Source organism: Ursus arctos, unplaced genomic scaffold (assembly GCF_023065955.2).
Source record: "Ursus arctos isolate Adak ecotype North America unplaced genomic scaffold, UrsArc2.0 scaffold_14, whole genome shotgun sequence".
Classification (NCBI taxonomy): domain Eukaryota; kingdom Metazoa; phylum Chordata; class Mammalia; order Carnivora; family Ursidae; genus Ursus; species Ursus arctos.
Genome location: NW_026622808.1, coordinates 58989939 through 59009172, shown reverse-complemented (window position 1 = coordinate 59009172; position 19234 = coordinate 58989939). Strand labels below are relative to the sequence as shown.

The window sequence follows — 19234 nt, the reverse complement described above, 5'->3', positions numbered from 1 at the left end:
GATAGTTGGTTATTAATGTATAGAAATGTAACAGGTTTTCTTTTTTTTTGGTATTGATTTCGTATCCTGCAATGTTACTGGAATTTGTTTATTAGTTTAACAGTTTTTTGGTGTAGTCTTTGGTGTTTTCTATGTATGTCATCTGCACATGGTGACATTTTTACTTCTTCCTTTACAATTTGGATGTCTTTTATTTCTTTTTCTCATCTAATTACTCTGGCTAAAACATCCAATATTAAAATGAATAAAAGTGTCAAGAGTGGGCATCCTTGTCTTCTTCCTGATCTTAAAGGAAAAGCTTTTAGCTTTTTACCATTGAGTATGACTTGTCATATTTGGCCTTTATTATGTTGAGGTACATTCTGTTTATATCCACTTTATTGAGAGTTTTTATCGTAAATGGATGTTGAATTTTTTCAAATGCTTTTTTGCATCTATTGAGGTGATCATATGATTTTCGTCATACATTTTGTTGATGTGGTGTATCACATTGACTGATTTGTGGATATTGAACCAGCCTTTCATCCCAGGAATGAATTCCACTTGATCATGGTATATAATCCTTTAATGTATTGTTGAATTCAGTTTGCTAATATTTTGTTGAGGATTTTTGCATCTATGTTCATCAGACATACTGGCCTATAATTTCTTATTCTTGCAGTATCCTGTCTGCTTTCGGTGTTAGGATAATGCTGGCCTCATAAAGTAAGTTTGGAAGCACTCCCTCCTCTTCAGTTTTTTGGAAGTGTTTGAGAAGAATTCGTTGTAATTCTTCTTTGAATGTTTGGTAGAATTCATCAGTGAAGCCATCTGGTTCTTGACTTTTGTTTTTTTGGGAAGTTTTTGATTACTCAGTCAATTTCCTTAGTCGTAATTGGTCTGTTCAGATTTTCTGTTTCTTCAATTCAGTCTGGTAGGTTGTATGTTGCTAGAAATCTTTCCATTCTTTTGGGTTGTCCATTCTTTGGGCATATAATTATTCATCGTGGTTTCTTATGATCTTTTGTGTTTCAGTGGCATGACTTCTAATATCTCCTCTTTCATTTCTGATTTTATTTGAGTACCCTCTCTTTTTCTTGGTAAGTCTAGCTAAAGATTTATTTTTATCTTTTCAAAGAACCAGTTTCTTAAGGTAGGTGTTTATTGCCCTGAACTTCTCTTAGAATTTCTTTTTCTGCACCCCATACATTTTGGTTTATTTCTATTTTTATTTGTCTCATGGTATTTTTTTATGTGTCTTTTGATATCTTCTTTGACCTCTTGATTGGTTAGTAGCATGTTGTTTAATTTTCACATATCTGTGAATTTTCCGGTTTTCTTTATGGAATTGAGTTCTAGTTTCACATCATTTGTGCTTGGAAAAGATGCTTGATATGATTTCAGTCCTCTTAAATTTATTAAGACTTGTTTTGTAGCCTAACATGTGATCTATCCTGGAGAGTGTTCCATGTACACTTGAGAAGAATGTGTATTTTTTTTGCTTTTGGATGGGATGTTCTGTATATGTCTCTTAAGTTCATCTGGTCTAATATGTTGTTTAAGGTTGCTGTTTCCTTATTGATTTTCTGTCTGGGTGATCTATCCATTGATGTAAGTGGGATATGAAGTCCCCAATTATTATTGTGTTGCTGTCTGTTTCTCCCTCTAGGTCTGTTAATATTTAGTTTATTTAGGTGCACCTATGTTGGCTGTATAAATTTTTGCAAGTGTTATATCCTCTTGTTGGATTGGCCCCTTTATCATTATGTAGTACTCCATGTGTTTTATTATAATCTCTATTTTGAAGTTGATTTTGTCTGATATGAGTATAGCTACTCCAGCTTCCTGTTGGTTTCCATTTTCATGGAGTATCTTTTTCCTTCCCTTCACTTTCAGTCTCTGTGTATCCTTACATTTCAAGTGAGTGTCTTGTAGATTGCATATAGATGGGTCTTGTTTTTTAATTTGTTCAGCTACTCTTTGTCTTTTGATTGGAGAACTTAGGCCATTTACATTTAAAGTAATTATCGATAGGTATGTACTTATTGCCATTTTGTTCATTGTTTTCTGACATTTTTGGTTATTCCTCTCTGTTCCTCTTTTATTCTCTTGCTATCCTTCTTAGTGGTTTGATAGCTTTCTTTAGTGGTATGATTATATTCCTTTTCCTTTATCTTTTGTATATTTACTATAGGTTTTCCCTTTGTGATTACCATGAGGTTTACATGTAACAACTTATATCTGTAACAGCCTATTTTTAAGTAGATAATTTAAGTTTGATTGCATTCTAAGGCTTAACATTTTTACTCCCTACTGCCATGTTTCATGTTTTTGACATCTCTTTTTATATCTTTTCATCTTACTTATCCCTTAACTACTTCTTGTAATGAGTTATTTTCACTACTTTTGTCTTTTAACCTTCATGCTAGCTTTATAAGTGATTAATCTACTATGTTTGCTATATATTTATAAATATCATATAATTCCTTGTCTTGTGGCTGTTTAATTTTCTGTCATGTGGATGGCCCACAATTTACTTAATCCGTCCACTACTGATGGGCATTTAGTTTATTGCCAGTCTTTTTCTGTTAAAAACAGAGCTGTAATAAGTTGCATTGGATACCAAAGGCTGACATTTCAGAAAGTTCAGTTGGTGCTTAAATATTTGCTGAATGAATGATTGAACAGAAGATTAATGGCTTAGAGGGGAGCAAGGAGGGATGTGAAAGGATGAGACTGGAGACAGGGTGACTGGTTGTGAGGCTCCTGCAGTTGTCTGGGACTAGAAAAGGGGGAGATATCCAATAAGGTGGAGTGACCTCTGTAATGCTGGGATTAGGGGACAGGAGTAGTCAAGCATGATTTCTTAGAACAATAGTAATACATTGGAAAAATAATAAGACATTTATTACCCATATTTCATAGATGGAAAGAACTCCATTTTCATTGGGAAATACATGCACAGAATTAAAGACAACCACTAGCAAAGATAGTCAATGGAAATAGAAAGTAGGAATCAATGATTGTTGATTGCTACTTTCCGTTTCTTTTAATCTTGTTTTTCTAGGTCTTCTGCTGTTATTGCTAAGTCATATTCTTTCTTTTTATTACAACTAGTATCTCTCTTTGGCTTCCTTTTTTTCCTTCCTCAATTTCAACCCTTATTTTATGGATTAGAGGCTTCACAATTCTTATGCTGCTGTAAGATCAATGAATTGATTTTTCACTCAGCTGATCAGAAAGTAAGATCCTGTGTCTGCAGAATATATTTCTGACAGATGGTATGATTGTGTTCTTTTTTAAAAAAATTAAGATAGAATGACATACCATAAAATTCACCCTCATAAATCGGACAGTTCAGTGTTTCCCAGTTCATTCACAAGGTTTCATGACCATCATCAGTAATTCCAGAACATTCCATCACCCCCAAAAAGAAACCCCATATCCATTAGCAGTCATTCCCCATTTCTTTTTCCCTCCCACTCCTGGCAACCACTAATCTACTTTATGTCTCCTTGGATTTGTCTGTTTTGGGCATTTCATATGAATGGGATCATATAATATGTGGCCTTTTGTGATTAGATTATTTCACTTAGCATAATGTTTCCAAGGTTCATCCATAGTGTAATATATATCGGTACTTCATTCCTTTTCATGGCTGAATAATATTCCATTTCATGGATATACCATTTTTTGTGTATCTGTCACTTGATGGACTTTTGAGTTTTCCCTTTTTTGACTATTCTGAATGATGTTGCTATGAATGTTTGTGAAGAAGTTTTTTTCATGGATATTTGTTTTCATTTATCTTGGATATATATCTAGAAGTGAAATTGTGTCACATGGTGACTCTTTATTTAGATTTTTGAAGAACCAAGAGACTGTTTTCTAAAGCAGCTGCATCATTTTACATTCCTACTGGCAATGTATGAAGGTTCCAATTTCCACATCCTTGTCAATATTTGTTATTGTCAATCTTTTTGGGTTATAGCCATGCTAGTGGGCATGAAGTAGAAGCTCTTTTTAGTTTTTACTTACATTTCCCTAATGATTCATGATGTCGAGCATAGGCTTGCATTTCTTAACTGAATATTTTTGGTGCAATCCTTAGGCACTATGTTTTGTGCTGGAAATACAGATGTGAACACGGCAGTCCAGTAGCCTCTTGGAATTTAGAGTTTATGTGAGACAGTATATAGGAGCGAAGTATTTGCAATCAGAGTTTTAATAAGGAATCAATTAAGGACAAGGACATAATAAGGACAAGACATGTTCCCTTATTAAACTTTTTAGATATTCCATTTCTGTGATTTAAGTCTTTTCTATTTTGGAGACCCACATTCACTCAGTGGTTTTTAAGAATATGATATATGGCATTTTTGCATTTGATTTTAAAAATAATTCAAAAGAAATGAGATCATATTAAAGGAAAAACATACTCAAATGTATAAAGAAGTGGAATATCTCCCTGCCTTTGCACTCTCGCAGCTTGGTGACTATTGCTCCAGACCTGTTTCCATGGCATCTATCTATCAAGTAGAGTTTTGACTAAAGAACTACTTGCCTAGAGAATTTTCATTTCTTTTCTTTTTTTCTTAAAGATTTTATTTTATTTATTTGGCAGAGAGCAAGAGCAAAAGCAAGAGAGAGAGAGAGAGCACAAGCGGGAGGAAGAGGGCGAAGCAGGCTCCACACTGAGCAGGGAGCCCAATATGGGGCTTGATCCCAGGATGCTGGGATCATGACCTGCGCCAAAGGCAGATGCTTAACAGACTGAGCCACCTAAGTGCCCCTCATTTCTTTTCTTTTTCTTTAATATTTATTTATTTATCTCTACACACAATGTAGGGCTTGGACTCATGACCTGTAGATCAAGAGTAACATGCTCTTCCAACTGAGCCAGCCAGGCATAGCAAGAATTTTCACTTGTCTTTGAGACTAGTCCTTCACTTTCATAGGAGCATGGAGTTATTTTACTGATTGTGCAGTGATTTCTGTGGTGTAACTGTTGGCTGCTTACTGTGTGCTAGGCAGTCTGCACTTTATATGGGTCTACTTTGGCTGTGATGGCATGACTCCCCGTCTCCCCTTTCACTGCAGATGGTCCTCATCCCCGCTGGAGTGTTTACCATGGGCACAGATGATCCTCAGATAAAGCAAGATGGAGAAGCACCTGCCAGGAGAGTTGCCATTGATGCCTTTTACATGGATGCCTATGAAGTTAGTAATGCCGAATTTGAGAAGTTTGTGAACTCAACTGGCTACTTGACAGAGGTAATAGGGTTGGGATGGGAAGGAAGAACTTGTTCTTTTCTAATGTTGATTAACCATTTTTTATTATGTGCCCAGTACTATGCTCAGCAGCTTGTGTATATTTCATCTAATCCAGTTCTCATAGCAATCCCATGAGGCCGGTTATGTTTCAGGTAGTGAACTGAGGATTGGAAAAGTGGTTTGCCCTGAGTTGCACAGTTGGTTAGTGGCGGAGCTGGGATTCAAGCCTGACCAGTGAGATGCCAGGGCCTCTGTTCTTAACCATTATGCTATATTGTATCAATGCTTTAATAGACCAGAGAGTGCCACTGCCTTCTCAGGTTTGAGATAGAAGATAGAATCTAAAGTAGGCCACTTTCCCTCTCAAAAAATTGCAGTTTGGTTGTTCAAGAAGCATTACGTATTTCATTAAGCAATAGATGGAGAAGTACGGTTTCTCAGTTTTGTGGTTTTACTTCTTTTTTTTTTCTTTTGTTTTAGAGAGAGAGAGAACGTGTGATGGGGTAGGGCTCAGAGGGAGAGGGAGAGAGAGAATCTTAAGCAGGGTCCACGCCCAGTATAGAGCCCGACATGGGACTTGATCTCACAACACTGAGATCATGACCTGAGCTGAAATCAAGAGTCAGATACCCAACTGACTGAGCTACGCAGGCACCCCTGTGGTTTTATTTCAATGCCTGACAACTCATAAGCTCTCCTGTAGCAATTCCAAGTTATTCTCTGGTCGCCGAATCCCAGAGCAAGGTTCTGCAAGTGGATGTATCTTCTAAAAGGGAATAAGAAGGGGGCGCCTGGGTGGCACAGCGGTTAAGCGTCTGCCTTCGGCTCAGGGCGTGATCCCGGCGTTATGGGATTGAGCCCCACGTCAGGCTCCTCCGCTGTGAGCCTGCTTCTTCCTCTCCCACTCCCCCTGCTTGTGTTCCCTCTCTCGCTGGCTGTCTCTATCTCTGTCTAATAAATAAATAAAATCTTTTTAAAAAAAATAAATAAAAGGGAATAAGAAGAAGGAGGCTTTTTAGTTTTAGACACTTTCTCTAAGTGACTAAAATATACTTGTTTTGTAGGCTTCCCATTTTTTCTCACCAAAGGACTTTACCCTTGCCTTCAGTTTGTGGAATCCTTGTTTTATTCCCCCCCACACAGGCCCAAAACAACATTTTTTTCTTTTCAATAAAAAAGTGATTTGAGAGTAAATGCTGAAAGCAAAAAAATGTTCAAATTTGGTTTTGCAACATCACATTTCTTTGGAATTTCCTAAAATACACAAAGCGGTTTTCTCTTTTGTACCTGTTTATAGTAAGCAGAAGTCCCTCTTCTTTTTCTTTCATAAGGATCCTCACAGATCAGTTTCCTCAATAGTCTACATGAGTCAGAAGACTTGTGAGGAAACAAGCTCCCCTTAGACTAGGGTTCTCCATAAAGAAGATAGAATAAACAGAATTTAGGGCATTCAGGAATGTGGATGGGGAAAAATGACTTCTGGCTTTTTACTACCCTTTCACTGAAGTTTAACATTTTCTTCAATTATGAGGCAGACAACAAACCCTAGTAATAGTAGCAGTACCCATAACTTTGTCACTGGTAGCAATCACAAACATTTTTTGTCACATTATTATTATTGTGGATATCTTAAAATATTGTTTGTGTTCATCCTTCCTTTAGAAATGCTGATAATTGTGAGACCTCCCACTAGATCTTATTTAATATATTAATAAAGAGCATGTATATATTACTATATCACAAATTTACTTTATTTGTATTTTGAGATAACTATTTTTCTTCATAATCATATGATTTTGTTTTATGTATTTAAACATCTTATTCTGAGAAGGAGGCCCCTAAGCTTCAGCTACTGCCAGGAGGGTCCAGGGCATAAAAAGTGTTAAGTACTCCTACTTTGGATAAAATGTTTCATATTTTTATGATACTTTACAGTTTTTTTCTGTCCCTCCAGCTTCATTTTATATCACATTCCACTAACCATGTTCAAGCCCAGCAGGTCTTGTTTCTATTCCTTGAAAACTCAGCATTCTTTTCCAGCTCGAGGTCTCGGCTCATACTTTTTTCCCCACCTGGAATTTCCTTCTCCCCTTGCCCATCTTCCTTTTACTATGGCTGGTTCCTTCTCATTCTGACTCATCTCAGCTCAATGGCCCCTCCTCAAGACCTCCTCTCCCCACTCTATTAAAAAGAGGCATGTATTAGGGAGCCTGGGTAGCACAGTCGTTGAGCGTCTGCCTTCGGCTCAGGGCGTGATCCCGGTGTTCCGGGATCGAGCCCCACATCGGGCTCCTCCGCTGGGAGCCTGCTTCTTCCTGTCCCACTCCCCCTGCTCGTGTTCCCTCTCTCACTGGCTGTCTCTCTGTCAAATAAATAAATAAATAAAATCTTAAAAAAAAAAAAAAAGAGGCACGTATTGCATGGTGCACTGGGTGTTATACACAACTAATGAATCATTGAACTTTACATAAAAAACCAGGGATGTACTGTATGGTGACTAACATAATATAATAAAAAAATATTATTATAAAAAAAAGAGGCTTTTCTTGATACTCTTTACCTTACAAGGTCAAGTAAAGTTGTAATTATTTTCTTCCATCCTTTCTTTGACTTGAGTTTTGTCTGTGCCCCCACATGTAAGTGCTATTAAGACAGGGACTGTGCTTATTTAATATTGACTTTGGGGGGAGGTAAACAGAAGGGGGAAATGAACCATGAGAGACTATGGACTCTGGGAAACACACTGAGGGCGTCAGAGGGGAGGAGGGTGGGGGAATGGGATAGGCTGGTGGTGAATAGTAAGGAGGGCACGTATTGCATGGTGCACTGGGTGTTATATGCAAGTAATGAATCATGAAACACTACATCAAAAACTAGGGGTGTACTGTATGGTGACTAATATAATATAATAAAAAATATTATTAAAAAAATAATATTGACCTTGTATTTCTGTCATTTAGTTCATACTCAGGCACAGAACAAGGGTGGGCGCCCAAACAGAACATGTTTGAAACTTATTCATTGGATGAAGGGATAGTTTAGGTGCTTAGGCACTTTCCCACAAGGGAAAGAGAAAGAACAGGGGTGAAGAAAAGATGACAAGCTAATCAGAGAAAGGAGTTTGAGGTGTTTGTAAGGCCTGAATTACAGGGATCCAGTAGGCAGTTAATATCATCTAGTGAGGACAGGACTGGCCTGGAGGTGGAGATGTGAGAGTCGTTTGAAGTGCATGCTGCTGGTCATGAAAGCAATGAGATTGAAGGAGGTCGTCTAGCAGTAGGTCAGTGTATCTCAAAGTGTGATCTCTTGGACCACCTGTATTACAATCACCATCTGAGCTGTTCACACGTGTCCTCACTGTGGACCTCCATAATCAGAACCTCTGGGGTTGAGAAGCAGTAATGTGTCATTTTGATAAGCTGGCCAGGTAATCATTGCACGGGAGCTTGAGAGCCGCTGGGAAAGAGAAAGAAGAGCCAGGGCAGAACACTAGGGAGCAACAGTGTTCTAGGGGCTAGAAGAAGAGCCCATGTATTTCAGGAGATGAGTAAGAAGAGTCAGAGGAGGGAAACTGGAAGAGTAGAATCATGGAGACCGAGTGGGCAGTATGAGGTCACATGCAACAAATAAAATAAGGTAGATGAGTACCCCGGACAGTAAAGTTAAATGAAAATAATCAAAATACAGATTTCCATCTGATGCTTCAATTGGCCACTTGAGATTGATAAACACAGTTGACCCCTTAGGGGAACTAGCATCCATCAGAATATCAGCAAACAATGTCATTTAATTCTTTTAGCTAGATTGCAAGAGCAGAACAAAGGACAAAGGTTGATTATGTAATCTGACATGTAAAGAATACTATTATTTTCCAAGTCATTTGGAATACTTGGGGAGATGTGTTTCCATCAACAGGAGCAATCACATTCCCAAAGCTAATCTCTTCCAGTCTGCATTCTTATCAGCTAATTGAGCCTGAAAAGACAAGGATCTCTGTAAGTGATTGATATTAACCTGTTTTAATAGGAAGCCAGATGCTTTTAAGTCATTTCTGAATCCTCTGGAAGTCATAAGAAAAAACTAAATTCATTTGGACAAGAAGAATCACTTTTACGGTGTGCAAAGAAAACAGTACATGTGAAACATGTTGCTACAACCTTTCTGGATTTTTATTTCCTTCTTTCCTTTTAGGCCGAGAAGTTTGGTGACTCCTTTGTCTTTGAAGGCATGTTGAGTGAGCAAGTGAAGACTGATATCCAGCAGGCAGTAAGTAACGTCTCAACAGGCTCTCATATTTCTCTCCTGCTCGTTGGAAAGGGCTTGGGTGAAACTCCAAAGTGCAGTGCCGCCCTCCTTAGCCCCCCAGCGCTTCACCATTCCTGCTCTAGATTTGCCCACAAGAGCAGGCCCGTGGGCCAGGGCCCCATGTCGTGAGGAAAATGACACAAGTCCACGATGGTAGCTGAAGTGTCAGGTCTGCCTCGAGTTTCTGTCTTGTGCACCCGAGTGACACAGTGTGTTGCTGAGGAGGGCTTAGCTGGGCTCTGGACATTTCTGGGTTCTTTACTTGTAGTCCTATCTAGAATAGAGGGTTAAATGTGAATATTTTTTTAACTTCTGTATGTAAAGTCTTGATCTCATCAGGTGCTAGTGTGGAGAGAGAGCTTCCTATTTAAACGTTCATGAATTCCTACGATCAGAGAAGTATTCATGAAAGGGAACTTTTGCTCTGGATATTCATAGGAAATTGAGCCAGAGAACTGGCCTTACCACTCAGGGTGTACTTGCTTTCACAGAGAGGGTCCAGGGAATGTGAATTAGGTGTGTTTTTCTCAGAAATCATGGAAACAGTGGACTGGGCTTCCATGAGCACCTGTGTGGTGAGCGGAACTTGGGATTTCTCTATGTTCGACCGTTTGTTTACACACATGTCTCATAGGGAGGCAGAAAATAGAAAAACGGGGGAAGGATCGTGGTTAAGTTAGGAGGTTGAGGGTTCACAAAACAAAGAGCTAAGGGAATGCAGAAGAAGCAGGAGGTAGTGAGAGAAGCGAGGAAATGGGGTCAGCCTTCGTTGCAAGGGAGACTGATTAAGATACAGAGATTGCAGACTGGAATTCAACCCTAATCTTCCTTTGTTGCACAGGTTCCCTTTCAATCGCCTGAACTTGGTCTTTATGTGTTGGCGTCACCGTTCTTCTCTCTTGCAAGCAGCAGTGCCAAAAAAATGAAACCTTCCTGGCTCCCGTTTTCTTTCTTTTCATATGAATGTAGCAAAGGTGATGGGGGAGAGAGGAGGTTAAACCAGACTTGCTTTCTATTCATTTATAGGAGAATCAGGCCACTATTCTGTATGTATTTTACATAAATGTTTTTAAAACATGACCGAGCTCTGTTTGAATTTAGTTTTTTTTTTCTCATTACAAGTTTTTATTATAAATCTATTATGTAATCTGATACACCTTTTTTTTTTTTTCCCCAAAAGGGCTTTGCGGTCACATTGGCCTAGTGTTGATGAGCCAGCAGCTCAGGATGTGGTCCTTGTTTTAAGATATGGAGTTCAGATGAGGGAGAGCTTTGTACTTATTTTTGTAATTTGTTCTTTCAGATACAGGACCTCTTGTCACTTGAGAACCTCCAAACACAGTAGGCATAAAGGCAAAGGCAGATTATTGCTAGGCTCTGAGGATGCCCTCTAAGTACCTAGCGAAGTGTGTGTGCTTGTAACTAGGAGGATAACAAGCAGCTCTCACAGGAGCCTAGTGTTGGTCTCTTGCTTAAGTGCTCATAATGGAAAAGCAAACCTTTTAAGCGTGTTTAGAAAGGGCTGGAATGAATAAAATGAATCTGTTGATGATTTGAGAACGCCAAGTTTTTGTTTTTCAACTCCCTCTTAGGTCTGACATACCCTCATGCACCAGACCTTTTTTTTTTTTTTTTAAAGTTTTATTTATTTATTCAGGGGAGAGAGAGAGCATGAGCAGGGGGAGGGGCAGAGGGAGAGGGTGAAACAGGCTCCCCGGTGAGCAGGGAGCCCAATAGGAGCTTGAATCCAGGACCGTGGGATCACAACCTGAGCCCAAGGCAGATGCTTAACTGCTTAACTGACTGAGCCACCCTGGTGCCCCTACCTTTTATTAACCCAGTGTTTCCACAAGCATAGGACATGGGATGGCCCAGGAGAAGACTTGAAGTGAACAGGAGAAGAGTTAAGGTAGTATGTGGCAAAGCATAAGATAATCCTGAATCACGGAGTGAGAAAGTTATTTCCTTTTCAGATCTCTTTCAAGACCTTTGTAAGTCAAGACAGAAGTCTCATTTTGGGGGTAGCATGTCATTAACACTCAGCAACACTTGTTGGTCTCCTGTTAAATACACAAAATCGTCCTTGGAACCTTCCCCAGGCTACAGTAGCTAATTAGAATTTAGTAATATTGTTTCCTTCAATGTAATTATTTTATAATATTGTTTATTTTCATATAATGGCAACTTTAGGAACATTACTAATGTTCATGACCTGTGCCACCCAGGCGCCCCTCTCTCTGGTTTTATGCATAGATTTGGGGAAATCCAAAAACTATGCTGCTGCTGCTGTCATCTTAGCTGGATTTTCTTTCTTTCCTTTTTTTTTTTTTTAATTTTAAAGGTTTGAGGCAAGACATTGAACTGGCTTTTAGGGTTTGCTCACAAAAATATCTGAAACTCTGTGCGTTTAATGGTTTAAAACAGAGCATATGTGCATGCTGAAATCTACTTAGTTGTGATTCTTATTTGAATGCCCAATTTTTTTAATAATAATTTTTTATTATGTTAGTCACCATACAATACATCCCTAGTTTTTGATGTAAAGTTCCATGATACATTACTTGCATATAACACCCAGTGCACCATGCAATATGTACCCTCCTAATACCCATCACCAGCCTGTCCCATTCCCCACCCCTTTCCCCTCTGAAGTCCTCAGTGTGTTTCCCAGAGTCAATAGTCTCTCATGGTTCATTCCCCCTTCTGTTAAAAGTTAAAAATTGAGCTACTCTACGATCCAGCAATTGCACTACTGGGTATTTACCCCAAAGATACAGACATAGTGAAGAGAAGGGCCATATGCACCCCAATGTTCATAGCAGCATTGTCCACAATAGCTAAATTGTGGAAGGAGCCGAGATGCCCTTCAGCAGATGACTGGATTAAGAAGATGTGGTCCATACATACAATGGAATATTACTCAGCCATCAGAAAGAACGATTTCTCAACATTTGCTGCAACATGGTCGGGACTGGAGGAGATAATGCAAAGCGAAATAAGTCAAGCAGAGAGACAATTATCATATGGTTTCACTCATTTATGGAACATAAGAAGTAGGAAGATCAGTAGGAGAGTAAACTGAATGCCCAATTTGAAACAAGTGTCGTAAAAATGTATAGCTATTAAATCATGGAAAGGATTAAGGCTAGTTTTGTTTGCTGTGTTGTTTTTGTTTTGGGGTATTTTACTCAAGATAACCTTCTATTGTTGAAATAAAGGTAGTGTTTAAAATATTTAATATTTACAAAGTATACTTCATTTTAATAATTGTGTTATTAAAATAGCTCATAAATCTTTGACATAAGGTTTGACCATGGGGTGGGGAGAAAACAGTTGCTCTCTGTGGGAGCCTGAGAAACAATGATTATCTCTTGGTTTGTGGTTTGGCACTTTCTGAATTTGCTAACACTTTAAGGAAACTAATTTTTGAACAGGTGTCCTTGATAAAGGAGGAGAATAGGTTATTTTGAGAAGTTCTTTTTAACTGAAAACCAATTTCCGTGAGGAATCAGAATTACCAAGTCATCATCTTCTTTTTTTTTTTTTGAAGTGAAATACAATTTTGGGACAGCCATATATCCTGCCCAAGTAATGCTGGGTGCTGTGCTATTTGGATGTTGCTGGACCAGGACAAAAGGCAGGGAATAGTGCAGCCTGACTGTCTCTTACATAATCACAACTGGGCGAAGACTCTGAGCTAGAAAGAGAGCATTAGTAAGGATGTGATTCAGTTACCTAAATGTGCATGCATTGTAAAGAGAAGTGCCTTGGGGCCCAGCAAGATTCTGAGGTCATACCCCAAAAATAATTTTTAGAAAAGCTTTAGTAAGTTAAATAGTGTAAGCCAAGCCAGAAACTGTTCAGAAAGGCAAGTTCCAGTACGTAGGAAAAGTAAATTAAAATAACTCAAAACATGTGCCTGGTGGATAAATTGCTCAGCCTCATTTTTGATGTTAGAAGTTTTACTTTTCTGGTAGCTTAACCACCATTTCCTTGGACAACCTCAGTTCAGCTTTAAAAAGTTTTTTCTTTCACATGACCACCAAGACTTTTCTTTCCCAAACTGATTTTGGGGCTTGTTTATTCAGAAAAGCCATAAGGAAAAGATCACAGCCTTTGAGTGAGGGAGACCTGGTTTTAAACCTCAGCTCTGCCGTTAACCAGCTGTTTTTGAGAAAAGTCACTTCACTTCTTTGATATTGGTTTTTTTTTGTTTTTTTTTGTTTTTTTTTGACTTCTCTAGTTTGATGCTTCGTTTCAAAAGTTTTGGGCTGTCTTTTTAAAGCATTTTGATTGATCTGTGGATTTCTTTCTGAATGAGCCCTTTAGTTCCACAAGTTTTGTAGTATATTTGTAATTGTTTATGTCTAAATATTTACTAATGTTCAGCATCATTTCTGTTAGTGATTCTGTTTTTGCTTTATATCTTTTGAAGCTTTGTTGTTGCACTGGTAAGTTTAAATGCATAAGTGTAGAAATGTATCTTGTTGAATTTTGTCATATAGGGATTCTATTTTTCTCTAATAAATTTTATCTTCCAGTCTATTTTTTGTTACCTACATGGGTGCAGAAGCTTTCTTTTGCCTAATTTTTGTCTAATATATACTTTTTCATCTTTTCATTTTCAGTCTTTCTGTATCCTTATGTTTTAGCTGTATCTCTTATAAACAGTTTTTAGAAAGTCCATTCTGATCGTCTTCGTCTTTCAGTCAAAGGTTTAGTTTATTTAAGTTTATACATAGTTTATTATGGCTACAGATATATTTGGCTTTATTTCTACCATTTTATTCTTTGCTTTGTCTTTATCCTGTTTTTTCTCTTCTTTTTTCTTCAATTTCTTGCATATTTTTCTATTTCTTCCTTATTCCAACTTCACTTGTCTCCTTAGAAGTTATATACTCTATGTCTCTTCATTTACTAATTAAACTATCTATTTTAATGCTCACATTTAAAGTCTAAACTTTAGTCCCTTAATTTTTCTGCTGTATAATACTAGGACCTTGCTCTAATCATCCCCATCCAACTTATGTATTACTGATATCCACTATTTCATTCTAATTTGTTCTTTTCCCCCAGTGCTTAGATATTATTAATCCATATCTATATAATCCATGTTTGGTTACTGTTATCATTACTACTCTCTGCATCCTCCGTTCTGCATCTCAGACAGAATATATCTTCTGACTACAGGATATTCTTTGGTGGTGAATGTTCTTGTTATTAATTGTTTGAAAATATCTTCAATTTTATTTATTGAAGAAAGATATTTTCACTAAGTGAAAACTTTAGGTTGACAGTTATGGTCTCTCCGTACACTAAAGGGATGATTTCACTGTCTTCTGGCTTCACTTGTTGCCATTCATACATACTCCGTTGCTGTTTCTTCGTAGGTGATCTGGCTCTGGCTCCCTTTTTTTTTTTTTTTTAAAGATTTATGTACTTGAGAGAGAGTGCACGCATGAGTGCACAGGTGGGGGGAGGGGCAGAGGGCAAGGGAGAGAACTCTAAGCAGGCTCACTGTGGAGCACAGAGCTCCAAGGCCCTCTGATCCCATCATTATCCCAAGGCCATCAGATCCCTTGACCTGAGCCCAAATCAAGAGTTGGACGCCCAACCAACTGAGCCACCCAGGCGCCCCTGGCTCTGGCTGCTTTTAAGATTATCTCCTGTCTTTGTTATTATACAGTTGGACTATGATATTTATAGGAGTTGATTTCTTTCATTTATCTGGTTTGAGTGTCATTGGGCATCCTGGATCTGAGGACTGGCATTTTTTTTTAAACAACTCCAGACTATTCTTCACCATTATTGTTTTGAATACTGCTTTTCTCACTCACTTATGTCTCTCAGGAACTCTAGTTAGGCATTGGTCAGCCCTTGTCAGTCTGTCTTCCATGTCTCTTTAAACCACTTTTGAACATATAGATGTATATTCCATTTATATATTTCATTTTAATTTGTTGCTTTTTGGCTCTGTCTTTCGTATTATTAGTAGTTGCTGTAAGGATTATCATATGTGTACCTAATTTCTCATAGTCTATCATAGAGTTAGTAATTTAATACTTCAGGTAAAATGAGTGCCTTATAACCATATAGGTTCCTTTACTGCTATGCTATAGTTGTCATATGTAGTACATGATGTTACAGTTTTTACTTGTGACATCCACACGTATATACTTTTTCAATTTAAAGAATAAAAATAAAATCATATTTACCCAAATCATTTCTGTTCCTCTTTATTCCAGAAGTTCCCTGTTTTTGTCGGGTATCATTTCCTTTCAGCCTACATAACTTCCTTTAGCACTTACTTGAGAACAAGTCTTATATCCATGAATTCTCTTAGTTTTTCCTCATCCGAGAATGTTTTTACTTCCCCTTCATTCCTGAAGGCTGTTTTCATGGGATACATAGCTCTGGGTTGGCACTTCTTTTCTTTCATCACTTTAAATGTAGTTTCCATCTTTTCTGGTCACGTGGTTTCTGATAGCAGCCATTTGAATCACTGTTCTCTTATGCATATTGGTGTTATTATTTTCTGGCTGCTTTCAAGATTTTAAAAAATCTTGTCTTTTGTAGTTTGACTGTGATTTGGACATTTGGACATTGTTTTCTTAGAGATTAGAGATTATCCTATTTGTTGAGGTTCTTGTGTCTGTGGATTTATGTCTTTAACCACATTTGGGGAGTGTTTAGCCATTACGCCAAATATTCTTTTCAGTGTTCATGTCTCCCATCTTTTTAGCACTCCATTGCATGAGTGTTAGATATTATCCTACAGGTTCCTGAGGCTTTTTTCATCATTTTAAAGTGGTTTTTCCTCTCTGTTCTTCAGATTGTGTACTTTCTATTGATATGTCTTCAAGTTCCCTCTTTTTTCTGTCATTTTCATTCTGCTCTTGAGTCTATCCAGTGAGCTTTTAATTTCAGATATTGTACTTTGCAATTCTAAAGTTTCTTTTTAAAATATAATTCTTGTTTCTCTGCTGAGAATGCCTAGCTTTCTATTCATTTTAAGGATATTCACCTTTACTTCATAGCTGATGTTTATAATAGCTGCTTTAAAATCTTTGATAATTCCAACGTCTGGGTCATTTTGGGGTTGGTACTGGTTCAGTTTCTTTTCCCTTCAGTATTGAGTTTTGGGTCCTGTTATAATTCTCAAGAGAACGTTGACTTTTTTTCTTTTCTTTTTTTTTTTTTTTAAAGGCAGTCAGTCTGGTAACCTGGTAGGTATAGACCACAAGTTTTATCTTGCCTACTACTAGTACTGATTTTGTAGTTTTGTTTGTTCATTCCTTTTATGCCAGCACAATGCTGTGGTTATTTTTTTTCTTCACTGTAACTAGTATTTTGCTTGTTTTAGGGGTAATAATGCCTATCTAGTAGAGTATTGTAAAGATCAAATTAAGTAATACAAAGAGCCATCTAATACAGTACTTAGTACATAAAAAGTCTTTTAGTAAATGTCATTATAGCTGGCTTCTTCCAGTGCACTATCTCTAATTGAAAATTGAGTTAAATTTTCTTTGCTTTGCTTTATTATTGTCCATTTGTAAGATTTGATAATGCCTATATAGTACTCTGCCAAGTTGCAATGTTGTTTTGAAAGGATTTGCTATTGTGGAATAAATCCTCTTGGATTATCTCAGAGTCCTTGGCTGGAGGAATATCAGTGACATATCCTTTTTCTTTTAGTTGGTGGGGGTGGTAAAATATACAAAAACATAAAATTTAGCATTTTAACCATTTTTAAACATACAGTTCATTGGCATTGAGTCCATTCCCCATGTTATGCAGTCATCATCACTCTATATTTCCAGAATTTGTTCTCCATTCCAAACAGAAACTCTCTACCCAGGAAGCAATAACTTCCCATTCTCCCTTCCCTCCATCCCCTGGTAACCTTGATTGTACTTTGTGTCTCTATAAGTTTCTTTATTCTAGATGCCTCATAGAAGTGTCCTTCTGTGTCTGGCTTACACTACTTGGCAAAATGTCTTCCAGGTTCATTTATGTTACAGCATGTATTAGATTTCATTTCTTTTTAAGGCTGAATAATATTCCTTTGTTTCTATAGACCACATTTTGTTTATTCATTCATCTGTTAATGGACATTTGTATCGTTTCCAGCTATTTAACATCTAATTGCCATTTTGGCTTTTGTGAATAATGCTGCCATGAACATTGGCGTGCAAGTGTCTGAGTCCCTGCTTTCAATTCTTTTGAGTATATACGGGGGCATATTGTTTGAGTTGTTTGGATTCATGCCTCCTTGATTATCTGCCATTAGCCCTCGGGTGTGTACTTTGACTTCTTCCAGTGATGGAAATGAGTCTGCCTCCCTCTGTTTGAAAGTTTGCTTTCTGGTTTAAAATGTGGTTTGTTTAGCAAACAATCAAAAATGTCCTACTGTCTTCTAGATACTGTGTTATTCCTGAGAATACAGAGATGAAAGATAGCCCTCCCCTCTGCCCTTTAGATGCTCAGAGTTTAAGGGATGTGGTAAACCAAAATTCGATGTTTTCTCTGACTTATGAATTTTTTATATCAAATGTTTTAGAGAAATAGAAATGAAAACACACACATCATCTGTTTTAAAATTATTAAAAAAAAATAAGAGTATATGAGATCTATACCATCCTGGAGTGTCCTGGAGGTAGCCCAAAATAACCTTGAGCAATGAATTAGGAAGGGCTTTGGCAGGTGCTGTGGCAAGGAGTGGTGGGGAAGTGTTAGGGGACGTGGCTGGAGAGCTGCGGTTGTTAGGTTAATCAGGGGAGAAGGCCTGGGTGTGGAAGAGGCATTTAAGGGAAACCTTGTAGATGTGGAAGAACTCACTTTGGGATCAACTAGAGCAAAGCATTTAGTGAAGGGTCTACTATGTTCCTATGCTCTGACCACTTTCTGCTTTGTATGGTCTGGTCTTAGCTATGTTTACTCTGGGAAGTCCATTCGAAATGCTCTTCTGTTGTCCCACATTCCAGATTTAGGTTGTTCCATTTATTTGTTCTTATGGCTTCTTGTGCTTTCCCTTTATGTCATTTATCTCACTTGTAATTATTTGTGTAGGTATTTGTTGAATGCCTTTCCCTTTCCCAGGTATATTCTATGATGGTGGGAGAGAATGCACTCTACTACTGTATCCCCAGCATAGTAACTGTCACTTAATAAGCAATAAATATCTGCCCCCAAAAAATGCCATTTGAGTATCATCGTTGGAGCCTTTAGTTTTTGAAAGCTGCAGGGCTCAGACCTGGTATGAACTGTCTCATATTGGAAAGTCGCTTTTCCTTGGCAAGAGAACACTGGCTTCGTCAATCAGGGTTGAGGTGGGTTCACCGTAACGGAATTATTTGGGAAGGGTGATCCAGGGCTGGCTGATTGGATAAGATGAGAAGAAAACATAGTCCCACAACTGTATTTTGTGTCTATTTTTGAAAAGAGTAGTTGTCTGTCTGATTTAGGAGTCAGTTTGTGGTGTAGGCTCAGGAAGCAAAGCTTGATAACCCGGGAAAGTGAGAACCCAATATAATAGGATAACAGGGCCCAGTTTTTTCCAACCAGCACCAAAGTAAGGCATCTGATCAGAATGAGCGTGAATGAGGCATGCTGGGTTTCCAGAGGCTCAGATTTGAAATATCTCTTTAAGGAGACCTTAAGTTTCTTGTCAAGTCAT

At 37.9% G+C, this 19234-nt stretch overlaps 1 protein-coding gene across 3 annotated transcripts in view; it reads left to right on the top strand.

The window, feature by feature from the left end:
• Window positions 1-19234, top strand: part of SUMF1 (sulfatase modifying factor 1) — an 89550-nt gene that overhangs the window by 13633 nt on the left and 56683 nt on the right. For all 3 annotated transcript variants that reach the window (XM_026501262.4, XM_048211650.2, XM_026501263.4), the window contains exons 2-3: window positions 5080-5253; window positions 9445-9519. In XM_026501262.4, the coding sequence (XP_026357047.1) occupies window positions 5080-5253; window positions 9445-9519 (249 nt within the window). The remainder of the gene's footprint in view (window positions 1-5079; window positions 5254-9444; window positions 9520-19234) is intronic.